The sequence below is a fragment of the Gymnoscopelus braueri genome (assembly GCF_963280865.1).
Source record: "Gymnoscopelus braueri genome assembly, chromosome: 7".
Classification (NCBI taxonomy): domain Eukaryota; kingdom Metazoa; phylum Chordata; class Actinopteri; order Myctophiformes; family Myctophidae; genus Gymnoscopelus; species Gymnoscopelus braueri.
The window spans coordinates 31616009-31631345 of record NC_137608.1 but is presented as its reverse complement, the minus strand read 5'-3'; the positions used below and the strand labels follow the sequence as shown (position 1 = coordinate 31631345).

General features: G+C 40.1%; 1 protein-coding gene across 1 annotated transcript; it reads left to right on the top strand.

The window, feature by feature from the left end:
• The first annotated feature begins 2566 nt into the window (after window positions 1-2566).
• Window positions 2567-14908, top strand: myo1ha (myosin IHa). Its single transcript, XM_080434399.1, has 31 exons — window positions 2567-2708; window positions 2920-3035; window positions 3167-3365; window positions 3469-3549; window positions 3710-3889; window positions 5139-5237; window positions 5330-5443; window positions 5538-5609; window positions 5761-5880; window positions 6111-6178; window positions 6513-6618; window positions 6714-6794; window positions 8025-8116; window positions 8511-8605; window positions 8928-8974; window positions 9279-9359; window positions 9682-9787; window positions 9977-10094; window positions 10197-10310; window positions 10398-10474; window positions 10559-10627; window positions 10764-10848; window positions 11060-11222; window positions 11326-11409; window positions 11731-11824; window positions 12086-12141; window positions 12367-12502; window positions 12701-12771; window positions 13163-13260; window positions 14572-14671; window positions 14774-14908. The coding sequence occupies exons 1-31, from the start codon at window positions 2586-2588 to the stop codon at window positions 14798-14800; spliced, it is 3072 nt and encodes a 1023-aa protein (XP_080290525.1). The 5' UTR covers window positions 2567-2585; the 3' UTR covers window positions 14801-14908.
• Window positions 14909-15337: the final 429 nt, after the last annotated feature.

The following is a 15337-nucleotide window of genomic DNA, read 5'->3' as shown; positions in this document are numbered from 1 at the left end:
TGATTGAGTTGGAAGCCAGGATGTAAAATTATGTAAGGACCAAGTGATATTGCCAACATGGGGTCAAAGTGTAAGACATAACCCTAGAGATAAACTTTCCTCTTACGGGCTTATGTCTGCTGCTGTGGAGTTGAGTGTCAGCTCACTTCCATGTGTGTCTCCTGCAGCTTCCCCTCCCTTCCCCTTCCCCTGCTGTCTTCCTCCCTCACAGAGATGAGGTCACCCAGCCTCAAGCAACACTGACACTCTAGATCAAGACGAGGGACCATCTCTTAATTAAAATACAATCGGTTGTGCTCTGAGCTAACAAAGGCAATTCACCTGATCTGACAATGGATTATTTGGGTACATTGCGTAATCATGTCTGCTGTCCATGTGATTTGACTTTTTAAGTGTTCAATTAACACTATAATACAACGTACTTGGATAATTTTTTTTTATTAAAGCCTAGTTTGAGACATATAATTGGAAAGTTATTTTTAGAGTCAGCTTTGTTGTCATTGCTTGCTCCCAGTAGCTATGGCATGTAGTATAGTTTCTCTGCCAGGCCAACACAGTGACATTAACATTACCATTGCATGCTTCACTTAACTTTACCAAAAATACCTGCTTCACTCATGTGAAGGGAAAGAAAACAGCATTAACTATATCAAAACCAAAAACATTAGTATTACTTGTAATACTGTATGGCAGATCCCTAAGTCAAACTGTCCCTGCATATTGTCTGCTCGCACTGCCTCGAGAGAAGTTTGTTCCCATGAAGAAAGGGGGTGTCACAGATACCCCAAACCATCACCACTACCATCACATTGCCAGATTGATTCTGACGTCTCAAATAGGGTCCCTTCAATGATATTGTTCACCTGTCTCATTGGCTTAAAGCGGGGTGGGGGGTGGGAGGGTGGGGCTATGGGAAGGGGGTCGGGTGAGGGTTATTGGTGGGGACACGGGGTGAGGGGCATTGTTAGGGAGAGGGGTGAGAGCATTGGGGGTAGGAGGCTGACAGGTGGGGAAAAAAACTCTCATCCGACTAACCTCCCCTGTCCTTCCATGGGGCCCTGTGTGAGCAAAGTAATGAAGTCCAAATTACAGCACAGGATTGCTTAGAACAAGCCCCTATTGTTCGCCCTCAGGGCACTCTAAATGAGTGTCACAGCAAGCAGCGGGGCATAGACCGTTACTGCACTATTTAGTCTGTCCCGTTGTCTCAAGACGGCCCTGTTTCAGAGGTTCTCAGATCAGACAAATACTGCCCCCCTCTTCCTCCCCTCCTTTGCCCTCACCCTTCCTCTGTACAACCAACCACCGCCTCCTCCTCACCCCAAAATAGGCCAAATCTCCTCCATTGTATTTCGACTGCCCAGTGTGAAATTCACTGTGACGTTAAATGTTTTCTAATGAATAATTACTGAATGGATATGCAGGGGGAATATGTGTAATGGATTGTAGACTGCATTTTAAAAACGTCTTTTTTGTCTCTGCTCCGTGGTATTTACAGGACAAAAACACTTGGCCTTTCTCAGAAGAAATGAGGGCTATGGGGAGGGAGGGGGCTAAGGAGGGGTGGGGTGCTAAGGGCTTTGTGTCAATTAGATCCAATGGATTATCTTTTTTAATGTTTTTACAGAGAGAGTTGAGAATCAAAGGACTTCTGCTTCCAAAAGGGGGGAAGAGAGAGAGAGAGAGAGAGAGAGAGAGGGAGAGAGAGAGAGAGAGAGAGAGAGAGAGAGAGAGAGAGGGGACACAAAACCAACAAAAGCAGTGAAAACCTTTGGTCCAAGTGTTGATGTTGAGAATGCAAAAGAGACTGGTGGAATTTTCCCCACTATATATGCCTCTTAAATGTGCCGCTGTTTTCTCCCGCTATTCCAACTCGCACAGTGTGGTGTGTTGGTCAGTGTGTCAGCTCTGAACCGTGTGGGCTGCTCGCCAACATCCCCATGTGCTCTGTGGCGATCATTAGCTTCTGTCTGCTCGTCTGCACAATCACAGGCTTTGCCTCAAAGCCACATAAGACCTCTAGACCCCTTATTCAATAGAAATAACAGGGACCATGTTTGCGCTTTTTCTGCTGCTTTCTCAACCGAGTTCTCCCCTATGGTGCCACCCATTCACTCATCCAGACACATTTATCAAAATACATGTCTGAGAATTTTTAATATCATTGTTATGAAGCCAATCAAAATCAGAATTTTGAAGGAAGGAATGAGGAATTCAATTATATTCATCAGCCTAAACTGTTTATAATCTGTAATCCAGAAAAAAGATCATTATAGGAATATACGTATATACATGATTCTCTAATTCAGGAATTCAGCATAAAGCCTTTTTAACCACTTGAACCCCAGCATGCCTATCCCGGCAGAACATTCCAAAAACAGCATATCTACAAGCTCACAACGTCTGTGTTGTGAGCTTGTAGAAGAGATTTGGTGTAGGACCGGAAAAACTGTTGTAACTCAGGTCCGTTTTTACTAAGAATAAAGGGATAAAGTGGTTAATTCCTGGTTACTTTGGTGGCTCTTAGACCTTGTAGTTACCTTTTTAACATCTTTGTGTCACTTGTTGCCCAGGGTCAGCTGGATATGGAAGGGGCCCTTATTGCCAGGGACCGAGTGGGCCTCCAAGACTTTGTCCTCCTAGATGAGACTACAGAAACGTCCTTCTTCAACAACCTGAAGAAACGCTTCAGTGGAGACCTCATCTATGTGCGTCTGGGAAATTACTATTTTCCAATTCATACATGGTTGTAGAACCTGTTTGCCGAAAATGAATGATTTTCTACTGGAAAAAAATGACATATATCAACTGAAAATCATTATTTTTGGCAAGCGTACAATGAAGTACACTGTTATCGAACAATGCGTGTGCATCATATGTTCAACCTCTTTTAAAAACTCTCTTTTACTGTATTGATAGACCTATATCGGAACTCTGCTGGTGTCTGTCAACCCCTACAAAGAGCTGGATATCTACAATCCGAAACAGATGGATCTCTACATGGGTGTCAACTTCTTTGAGCTTCCACCACATATGTGAGTGTGTACACACCACACAGTGCATGTTAAATGCAGTACGTATATTTCCGTGTGGGTCATCATAATAACTCATGTTCTCTAGGCTGTCCTGTGAATCATTGAGTTTGGTTTGATTTGTTTTGCTACAGCTACGCCCTCGCAGACAACGCCTACCACACCATGCTCACAGAGTTCAACGATCACTTCATCCTCATCTCGGGTGAGAGCGGGGCAGGGAAGACAGAGGCCTCCAAGAAGATTCTACAATTCTATGCCGTCAGCTGTCCCAGTACCGCTCTGCTCCATACAGTCAGGGACAGAATGCTAATGTCCAACCCTGTCTTAGAGGTCTGATTGTTGCCTTTACTTCTCATTCATCTAAGCACTAGGCAGCATGCCATACTGTATACTTACCACTCTGCCTCATATACATACTTGTGTCTCCCTTCAGGCTTTTGGCAATGCCAAAACACTGAAGAATGACAACTCAAGTCGGTTTGGGAAGTATATGGACATTCAGTTTGACAGCCAGGTAAGGGTCAAGAGTAGTTTGTAGTCCTGTTGCTTGGTTGTAGTTTTTGTTTCACATTAAGACAAACTTATACTTTATTGCCGGAAAGAGTGACCCGGTCATACGACAAAGATAGGCTAGTTAGTCAAATGAAGCTTTTGAGTTATGCTGCTACTCACAGGGGGATGCGGTAGGCGGTCATATCCTGAACTACCTGCTGGAGAAGTCCAGGGTGGTGCATCAGAATCATGGAGAAAGGAACTTCCACATATTCTACCAGCTGGTGGAAGGAGGAACGGATGACTTGCTTCACCAGCTGGGCCTGGAGAGAGACTGCCAGCATTACAACTACCTAACACAAGTGTGTGCAACTAAACTCTTTAATAATCATAATAATCATCATAATAATCATAATAATCATAATAATATATCTATTAAAGGGGTAGTTCACCCCCAAAACATATTTTTTCCTATCAATTACACACACCTAATTTATACTGTACATTATTTTTAGATAGTTTTTGATTGATTGATGAAAGACTTTATTAGTCAGAAATGTAAACAGCACAAGGTACAGTCAGACATTAAGGCTAAAAGGATAACACAAAAAAGTCCTGGGGAAAATTAACACAATAATACATGTCATCAACAAATACAAAACATTGTACAACATGTACAAAGGACAAAAAGGACAAACTGTGGCAGTGAATGACACATCCTTTCTATGGAAATTGCATGATAGATGTTTTTTTCAGGCCAATTTTGGAAAGAAGCCAGGGATTTACATCTTTTAATGGATGGTGTCAGGGCATTCCACATTTTGGTGGCAGAGTAGTAGAATGAGAATTTCCCCCTAAAATTGGATAGTACCAGATCATGGTTGCTCCCTCTAGTGTTGTGGCCGTGGGTGTCACTCACTTTGGAGAAGTAGTTAGTCAGGTATGAGGGTATTGAGGGCACTGTCCCATTGCCTTGCCCATCAGCAATAAAATGTCAACATCTAAATTATTTTCAACAAAGCCAAGCAATAACACAAGTATAAAAACAGAAACCAATAAATACGTCCTCCCAATGGCGGCTCCTCACGGGCAGGTGAGTCAGTAGGATACAACAGCAGTGACAACACAGAAATGTGTGTGGGAGGAATTAATTGGCATAACGACTAAATTGGAGAGCAAAAGTTGGTAAAACATAATTGGCTACTCTTATTTATTTTTTTTAAAGCAGAAAAAAAGAAATAAAACATTAAGAGGGTCAAACAATAAAATGACAACAAATGTCAATCTATGAAAATGCCTTTTTTTTTTTTTTTTTTAAGAAGTGACTTAAAAGAAGATTTAGCTCCTCAAGCAGGTCATTCCAGAGCCCTGACAAGTTACTTGAGGACCTCAGGCTGCAGCACACAGGCTCATAACTCACAAATGTAATTAGGAGCGAGGCCATGAAGTGCAAAGTGCCTTTTAAATCAATCCTAAAGTAGACATGCAACCAGTGTAGTGAAGTTAAATAGGAGTAAAATATTCTTTTGTATTACAGTATGTTCTCTCTCTTCTTAACACTGCTATGGACTCAGTTTCATCGGTTACTATGCATGCTTTTCTTTCTGACAGGGGGAGTGTGCCACTGTGGCTTCCATCAACGACAAAAATGACTGGAAGACGGTCAAAAATGCACTGCAGGTCATTGACTTTGATGAGAGTAACATTAACGTAAGTTGAATACTAGATGCCGTTGTGTGTTTTCAATGGATCACTTTTCCCACTTTTTATGAAACGGTTTACTAATACTTATTTCTATGCAGCACCTCTTTGGCATCGCTGCAAGTGTTCTCCACTTAGGGAATGTTCAATTTGAGTGTGATAGCAAAGGCTATGCCACCTTGGACAACAATGCAGAGCTGGGTTGGGTCTCAACAGTAAGCCTACAGTATAAAGTCCAGTCATTTCTCATCATTACAAAATATTGTTCAGTGTTCTTTTAAGAACATCTTGTGTCATTTTTCTCTATAGCTACTAGGAGTTAATCCACAAATGCTCCAAGAGGGACTAACGTACAGGAAGATTGAAGCCAAAATAGATCAGGTGACAGTCTCGGTAATTTGGCTAAAGCTGGTTGTATCAGTCGTAGCTGCATTAAAAACTATCATGGACTAACTTTGTTTAAAAGGGTTCAGCAGACATTCAGTGTCACTCATCATTTAAAACACATCCGTTGTCTCTTTGAACTGTAAAGGTCCTCACCCCCTTCACAATAGACCATGCCATCTATGCCAGGGATGCCCTGGCCAAAGCCATTTATGGACGGACCTTCACCTGGCTAGTCAATAGGATCAATGAATCCCTGGAGAATAAGGTTAGGAGAAGGCTAATATATACTTTGACTCACTCCAACTGATTCTCTGAACAAAAATGATGTAATTTCAACAGAGAAAAGTGTTGCCATTGTCACACATGTTTTTCTTTTGTATGAAGTTTAAATTACAGTAACTTTACTGTAACTGTAAATAGATCAATGAATATAAGCATGTATTGCCTGCCTCCATATGACCATTGATTGAGTCTTTTGGTGTCATCTTCTGTTAGGACCCCTCAAAGAAAACTGTTATAGGGCTTCTTGACATATATGGCTTTGAGGTTTTCTACGTAAACAGGTAGGTTATGTCCACCCCGGGGCGAAATCCGACCTGCACAGCCTTTATCAAGATTCTTCATTTACCCTGTTAGTAAATGTGTTAGTTATATTGCTTTATTCCTGACTTACTGAGGTGATATGCTTGACACCGCAGTGCTTAACACTTGGTGACATCCGTCTCGTGCACGTGAGATGAATATATCACCCAGTATTAAGCACTGCATCTGGCATTCAGGAAGAATTCATAGAACTTGTTTAGTCTTTAAACTCTTTTTATTTAATGCTCACTATTCTGTTCTACTTGACTAACTGCACTGAAATTTGCCTATTTGTCATTACTTGTTTCCATTCAGCTTTGAGCAGTTCTGTATAAATTACTGTAATGAGAAGCTGCAGCAGCTCTTCATCCAGCTGACACTCAAGGCTGAGCAAGAGGAGTATGAGGCTGAGGATATTGAGGTAAAATTAACAACTGAGGAACTGATAATTAGCCATTGGTTGTGTGCATCATTCCTTAACTGCTTCATTCTGCCATGTGCTTTGCTATCCTCCAGTGGGAGCCAGTGCAGTTCTTCAACAACAAGATCATCTGTGACCTTGTTGAAGAGAAGCACAGAGGCATCATTTCAATATTGGTGTGTACTGAGGAAATTAAACTAAGACTTTCATCCAGTACAATAGTTCAAATGCTGAATACATCATTTGTGTGAAAGCAATGATGGGTGTGCAAATTCTAAGACCTTTGATACTTTTGCCACAGAATGTAATAATTGCTTCAAGCAGAGCCTACTGATAATACCCACCCACAATGATTTCATGAAAATCCACCGATCCAGTCTCGATTTTGACCGTGACCTTTAATGGAATCATGACATGTCATTTTCAACCAACATACTCTATCTCTTCAGGAAAGTCAACTGATCATTTACACCAAGGTTCATAAAAATCCACCCATCCGATTTACCTTGTCCTTGAGTGTGACCTTGACCTTTGATCTTTTGACCCAAAAGTTCTCTTTTTTATTTATTTATTTATTTTATTCATTTATGTATTTACCAGGGACAGTGCACATTAATCAACATTTCAGTTTTCATATCCATTTCAGAGCCAGAGTTAAAAGTCAAAAGCTATTTTCATCTGTAGTACTAGTCCCTGAGCAGGCTGTTAAAAGTGGATTTATAACTACCAATACGATACGAGACAAATAAACATAGTACAGGAGGAATAATAACAGTAAAATATGAAAGATGACACCAGTGACAAATAGAGCTGCTAATTACCCATGATACATTAAAGGTGGGGAAAGAAGCCTAGCCAATAACCAGACCACTGACCGATATGTTGTGCCAAGTTTGGAGGCAGTTGGAGTGCTTGTGTGCTGGCCAACCCCTGACGAACACCATGGCTAGGCCATTCTAATTATAGGTGTGGGATTACAAGTTTGGTTTGCTTTAAGCCGTCTCTTAAGGTTGAATTTGAAATTAAAATAATTGGTGGTCTCTCTTAATTCGGTTTCTAACAGAGAAGACAGTTTTACCGAACACACTACGTCTGTATGGTACAATACAGTCCCCTCTGGTAGTTGCCATTGATGCTCTGCCACCACTTTCCCTTCACCCTATGAACTGGCTCAGTGGAGGAGGTGCAAGCCTTTTCAAAACCTTATGAGACAAGCATCTGCAAAATGTTTAACGCTATCAAAATTGAATAAATTGTACTTTTGTACTATATGGCAATGGTGATGATAACTTTGAGGCAGCCTACTTATCATTCCCACCAAGTTTCAGGAAAATCCATGTGTCTGTTTTTATTATTTATTATTCACAAATTGTTCAGTGTTGGTAATTATTAGGCCTATACTGTAGGATGAGGAGTGTCTCAGGCCAGGAAATGCATCAGACCTCACCTTTCTGGACAGACTGGAGGAGAAGATGGGCAGTCACCCTCACTTTGTCACGTGAGTATATTCTACTTTAAACTATACAATTAAAAAAAGACATGCTCTATCCACCAGAGATCCATCAGAAAGGTCTATTAGCTGAGAAGCCAAAAAGCTAATTATGGACATACATATTATACTAGTTCATACCATATAATTTAGAAAATGTGTGTTGCCCCTGCGTTGTACATTTGGCCATCTACCAATTACATTAGTTAAATACAATGCCCATCTCAGCACAACCACGTAATTCAAAACTTGAGATCCTCTGAGCTCTCAGGTCCAAATCTGTAATCATTCTGCTGACTGATGGCTTGTCTCACCCACAGTGAGCTGACACAGTAGGAACTCAGTCCTTAATGCTTCTCACTCTTCATCCCTCCATGCTCTCTCTCTACCCCATTGACTGCAGGCACAAGCTGGCTGACAAGATGACACGTAAGACTCTGGAGAGGGGAGACTTCCGCCTCCTGCATTACGCTGGGGAGGTCACCTACTGCGTTGTGGGTAAAAGAAACCTCAATCTCAGGCCCTGTTGCTTGGTTCTTAACCCTATTTCTAATAGTGTATATAGCCGGTCTACAAGCTCACAACATGTCACTGTGACCTTGTACATCTGCTCTTTTCGCTATTGTTGAAAATCATTTTCTTGGAAAGGTTGGACATTTTTGGAAATGCTTTGAAACTTTTGGCCTATAACGAAATGCCCAAAATAGGGGATGCCAGGTTCAAAGCGGTTAAACATCAACATGGCTTTATAATGTTTCACTGACAACATAGCTACTCATGTCCTAAATCTATCTTGTTTTTGTTCAAACCGTCCCTCTAGGTTTCCTGGACAAAAACAATGATCTGTTGTATAGAAACATAAAAGAAGTAAGTCCTCACATCTGTCTACTACTGTGAAGAATGGAAGTCGAGAGCGTATTCCTTTCAATTGGTTCCTTAATTATTAACCATCTTGTAGACTTAGTGTAAATAATACAGGAGGGGAATGCAGTAAATTTGGCAAATGACCCTTGAGTATCAACTTAATATAATTTGTTTGTATGCCTGTGTGCGCTCGCGCGCGTGTGCGTGTGCGTGTGTGTTTTAATTTGTGGCTTTGCCAGCATTGTCCGAATGCCTGTATGTAGAGATATCTGATAACCTCTCTGTGTGTTAACCCACCTTTCTGTAGCTAATGTGTCAATCTAAGAATGCCATAGTGAGAGAATGCTTCTCTACCATGGATGCAGAGAGCAGGAGGAGACCAGAAACAGTGAGCACTCACGCAGCAACTGCATCCTCATAAACACTGAGTGTTATAAGACAGCAACAATGCCACACAGAATTGTAAACCATACACCGTAAAAGCCAAGTGTACAAATGTCACTTAATGGGTCAATTTGGTTACGTTTGTATACTCTCAAAGTTACACATGGATAAATGAACGCTAAGGATTTTACTGTGTATATGATAACTTTGACAGCATCACAGTTTTCTTTGTCATTACTTTTACAGTTACAGTGTCACAGTCAGTCTTGTGTAAATTGTGTGGATTTGATACTTTTAGGGATTTAACCCCCAGTCTGTGTTTGCAGGTGGCAACCCAGTTTAAGAGCAGTCTGCTGAAGCTGACAGAGATCCTGATGGCTAAGGAGGCCTGGTACGTCCGCTGTCTAAAGTCCAACGAGTCCAAGCAGCCAGGTACTGCAGCATGGGGGCTGGGATGTTAAACCATAGCTGCAGGTTGGAGGCACTTTAAACTGATATGTTTCTCTATCACTTTCTGTTTCTGTTTCTGTTTCTGTTTCTGTTTCTGTTTCTGCTTTTCTTTCTATCTTTCTTACTCTCTCTCTCTCTCTCTCTCTCTCTCTCTCTCTCAACACACCTCAGGACGGTTAGATGAAACACTAATTAGGCACCAAGTGAAGTATCTGGGCCTGATGGAGCATCTCAGAGTCAGGCGTGCTGGCTTCGCTTATCGGCGCAAATATGAGACCTTCTTACAGAGGTAGAGTGAAAATTTAGTGTGAATGTGGTGTGGACGTGATGTTTTTGTCCAGTTGATTTAGTCATAGGCATTGATCTGTGGGTGTTTTGTCGGGTGTCATAGGTATAAACCACTCTGTCCCGCCACCTGGCCACATTGGAGAGGAGTACCGGCTGACGGAGTGGAGGTCCTGGTTCAGCATCTGGGCTACTTGGACAACGAGTACAAAATGGGACGGTGAGAGAAGCTCTTCTCTAAACTGCAGTAAGAACGTCTTGCAAATGCATGCTGATTGTAACCATCCTCTTTTTACTTTTGATATAGAACCAAAATATTCATTCGTCATGCTAGGACACTTTTTGCCACAGAGGATGCTTTTGACAGATGTAAACATGAGCTGGGTGAGTACGAATCAACTGCAAAAAAAATAATCTTTCAGTTTATTATATTCACTGTGATTGTAATACCATATCCTGAAATTGCAGCGACACGGCTCCAGGCCAAGTATAAAGGATACAAGGCAAAAGGGGAATTCCGAAAACAGAAAGAAGCTGGTAAATGACGAAATCCTTCACATTTATTGTACTGCTTACATATGGCAAATTATTTATAGTAAGAGCAAATCTTTTCTGTGACTTTTTAGTACAGGAAAATGACATGTATTCTATGATAATATTCACTATTCCTTAGCCACTAAGATTGAGACTTGTTGGAGAGGAGTCCAGGCTAGGAAGGAGAGAGAGAAGAGAGCCTGGGCTGTCAAAGTCATCAAGCAGTAAGTGCACTGAAAAGAGTGTTCATTTAACTATGAGAGTCTATCTAAAAATCCCAAAGGGTCAATATTATTTCATTCTACCTTTATTTTTTACCAGGTAGTCATTTGAGATTTTGAGAGGAGGACACGTTAAATATCAATATTGCACAGATCTTGTCTAATAGGCCACACTATGGCTTTTCCTGAATACACTATTTAACTATCACTTCAGATTTATCAAAGGATACATGACCAGAGGACAAGCAAAACCGACAGACAACTCTGAATATCTGGCCTTTGTGAGACAGAATTACCTGAACAGACTGAAAGACAATCTGCCAAAAACGGTTCTTGATAAAACCACCTGGCAAAGCGCCCCACCTGTTTTAACAGAGGTACAGATATTGATATGAGATTAATTTCAGTTCACTTAAAATTAAAAATGTATTCTTTTCATTGTGTTGTTGATTTTGGATTATTTCTCATTTCCTCACCTAGACTTCAGCATTGCTGCGTGCTCTCCACACTCGCACCATGGTGAGGCAGTATGTGAGAGGAATTACACCTCAGAGAAAAGCGCAGGTAATACTGTACTGTGTAGAACCACTTAGTTGATCACTTAGTGATTACTATAGAAACCAGTGGTGGAAAGTAAGTAAGTACATTTACTACAGGCTCACAATGTGTCGTGATGCGACTTGCTCTGAGCTTGTAGAACAGCAATTTTACTATTTTACTTTGATACTGTACGTATATTTTGATACTAATAATGTTGTACTTTTACAGTATTGTGATATTCCACCACTGATAGAATAGAAACACATTCCTGTCCTATTGCAAGGATCATTATAACATTTTGAGATGTGATTTCCTTTATATTTCATATATTACTTATCCTTTCAGATTCAATTGAAGAGCATTACAAGTGCCGTCTTCAAGGGTAAAAAGGAAAGCTATCCACCAAGTATTGCTCAGCCATTTGTGGACACTAGAATCAGTACGTGTTGGCAGATATTTATGCGCAGCTCCATTTTTATTGAATCATTCCGCACACACACACGCACACACAGACACACACAGACACAGACACAGACACAGACACAGACAGACACACACACACACACACACACACACACACACACACACACACACACACACACACACACACACACACACACACACACACACACACACACAATTATATATTATTATTTTGTGTTTTTTTTGTCCTTCATTTTAATGAATTCCATATTTTTAGGTGAACAAGACATAGACCCGAGAGTCCTACAGATTATTCGGAATGAGCGTATCAAGGTAGATCAGAGATTCACATTTTACCTTTGAGTGTTTAGATTATCCCAGTGGTTCTCAAAGTGGGATACAAATGGAAACAAATGGACCCTCAGAGTTATGGGGGTCCTTGAAATTAAAAGGTTTGAGAACCACTGCTGCATTATCGATGGGTTACACGGATAATGCAACAACCGAAAATAACATTGCATCAAATACATCTTTGTGCCTTGAACTGTGTTTCTGCAGTACAGTGTCCCAGTGATAAAGTATGACAGGAATGGTTTCAAACCACGCCCGCGACAACTCATCCTCACTCAGACTGCTGCTTACGTGATAGATGATGCCAAGGTCAAACAGAGAATCCTGTACACCTCTCTCAAAGGTCAATCAAACACAAAGGTTATTTATCACACAGTAAAATCCCTGCGTTAATTAAACTCAAACAATTGTACGGGTCCATTTGATTCCATTTGTACACTCCTCTGAGTTAAATCAACGCTAAAGATTTTACTGTGCAGTTGTACCAAGCATTTTGTTTTATGTATATTATTTGTAAATATTTGTTTTTCACTCATTTCAGGTGTTTCAGTGAGCAACTTGAGTGATGGCATCATTGTATTTCACATAACATGTGAAGACCCTAAACAGAAGGTATCTAATATAACATATAGTTTCAGGGTGGCATTGATATTTTAATGAGAGAAAAGAAAGTCTAGTTTAAGTGAATAATTTGGTATAGAGAAATATGATATCCCTACTTTTACATGATGACATGATACTTACAGTAATGCTTTTAGGTAAAACAAAACAAAACACTGTTTTCATTTGGAAAAATACCAGAGCTAACATATGTGTTTGTCATTGATAAGAACAGTGCCATTCTAAGATGTTGCACAAAATGCCAGCAGGAAATTGCAAATGTTTTCCTTCAGTTGAAATACATATTTGAAGCCAGATGTGTTCTCAGCATCAGAACATTTTCTACAATGAAAATGTAATAACTATGGAATACTTAAAACAATTGTATTTTTGATTGTTTCAGGGGGACCTTGTAATGCAGTGTGACCATCTGTTTGAGTTTCTGACCAAACTCAGTGTAGTTGCTAACAAACAGAATGCCATCAAAGTGGTTCAGGGCAGGTGAGTCTATAAATTGGATGCCAGATAATCAGATTTAACCATATTAACCGCTGTTCACGCCGCTACTCCGGTCACGTCCAGGCAAGTGCCACAGACGTATCCAAAGCTATACCTCCAGATTTCTGAACAGTTTACACCTGGATATATACTGTATATATATAACTACAGTATATGACTGTATACTAAACCATGCACCTTATGTACATAATTACCAGTCATTATATCTGCTATTTTACTGCCCTATCCCACTGCTGTTTTAACCATGCACCTTATGTATACTGTATATTATGCACCATATGCATATTTCACACTGCTAATATGCTTATATCTGATCTCCTTTTCTGTTTCTTTCTTTCTCTATCTTTCCACCTTTCTTGAAAGGGCAATGATAGAGCTTGTATGACAAAGAATTTCACCCACTTTTTCTGCACCTGCAAAAACTGTAATGTGACAATAACATTCAGTTGAGTTGATTAATCCTGGTTTCAAAATCCTTCAAATTCTTTCAAAAATGTTTTTCTATGTTTTTCTATGTGATCTACAAGCTCACAACATGTTGCTATGCAACGCATTGTGAGCTTGCTGATCAGCTATTTTAACCATTTGTCATACAGCAAAGTATTTAATATGGCTTAAAGGGCAAGACCACTTTGGTAGAGGTTTGGGTTGTGTATTTACCTTGCCATGATGTAACTCCAAAGGTGGACAATAAATAAAAAATAATTGCTCCATTGATTAGAAATTGATAATTCAAAATATGCTCCTCATTGACTTACATTGTACGGTGAAACAGATCTCAAAGTCACTCTTTTAGCACATAAACAAACAGAAACAAAGTTGATTCAGACAATATAGAACATCACCACACCCAGTACTGTTTTTTGTTTATATAAAAATTTTAACTTCCTGTTGATTTAGCTATTTTTATTAAGAAGAAAACCCGGACTGGATTCACGGATCCGGATCTTCAAATAGTAAAATCAGCAGGAAGTTAACATTTTTATTTAAAAAAAAAACAGTAGTGGGTTTGGTGATGTTCTATATTGTCTGAATCAGCTTTGTTCGTGTTCGTTTACGTGCTAAAAGAGTGACTTTGAGAGCCGTTTTACCGTACAATGTAAGTCAATGAGGAGCAAATTTAGAATTACCCATTTCTAATCAATGGAGCAATTATTTTTGATTTCTTGTCCACCTTTGGAGTTACATCATGGCAAGGTAAATACACAACCCAAACCTCTACCAAAGTGGTCTTACCCTTTAAAAGTGGTACAGTACATTGACTTGAAATGTGTTTTTTGCATTAATTCTCAGCATCAAGATTGAAATTCAGGCGGGGAAAGAGAGCGCTGTGGACTTCAGCACTGGCCAGGAACCCATGGCATACAAGGCCAAGAACGGACACTTGATGGTGGTGAGTAATATTCTGCTAAGACGCTGGCTTTGTGTGCTGCATGTTATATGATTTATGGAGTTACATTGTGCTCAAATTAAACATTTGTCTTTGTTGCTATAGGTGTCCATACGGACCAGGGTGCGGTGACCCATGCAGGGTTGAAACCCAGACACATAAGAAGCCCTGCATATTTCATCAGGGCCGGGGAGACCCCTACGGGGGAGATAGACAAGCTCACAGGATGCACACCTGACCAGAAACATCAGCACCACTCAAGACCCTGAATGAGCCTTCTTTTTTTATTCCTCAGTAATACCAGGATACCTCACAATAATCTGTAAATTCTTGGGCCAAAAGTCCCAATCATCTATCATACTTTTTCTATTAGAAGGCAGTGATGGAAGAAGTACTCAGATTTTTTACTTAAGTAAAAGTAGCAATAACACAATGTAGAAATACTGTTACAAGTAAAAGGCCTGCATTTAAAATGTTACTTGAGTAAAAGTACAAATGACGTGTTGGCATCAAATCAGTACAACATTTTAAGTACTCACATTTATCAAAAATGTTCACACATTTTCAAAAAGAGCAGATCTACAAGCCCACAATGAGTTGTGAGCTTGTAGATGGGCTATTTTCGAATAGCCAAAATATAAAATAGGGCTTAACTGTATGTTTTGTAAT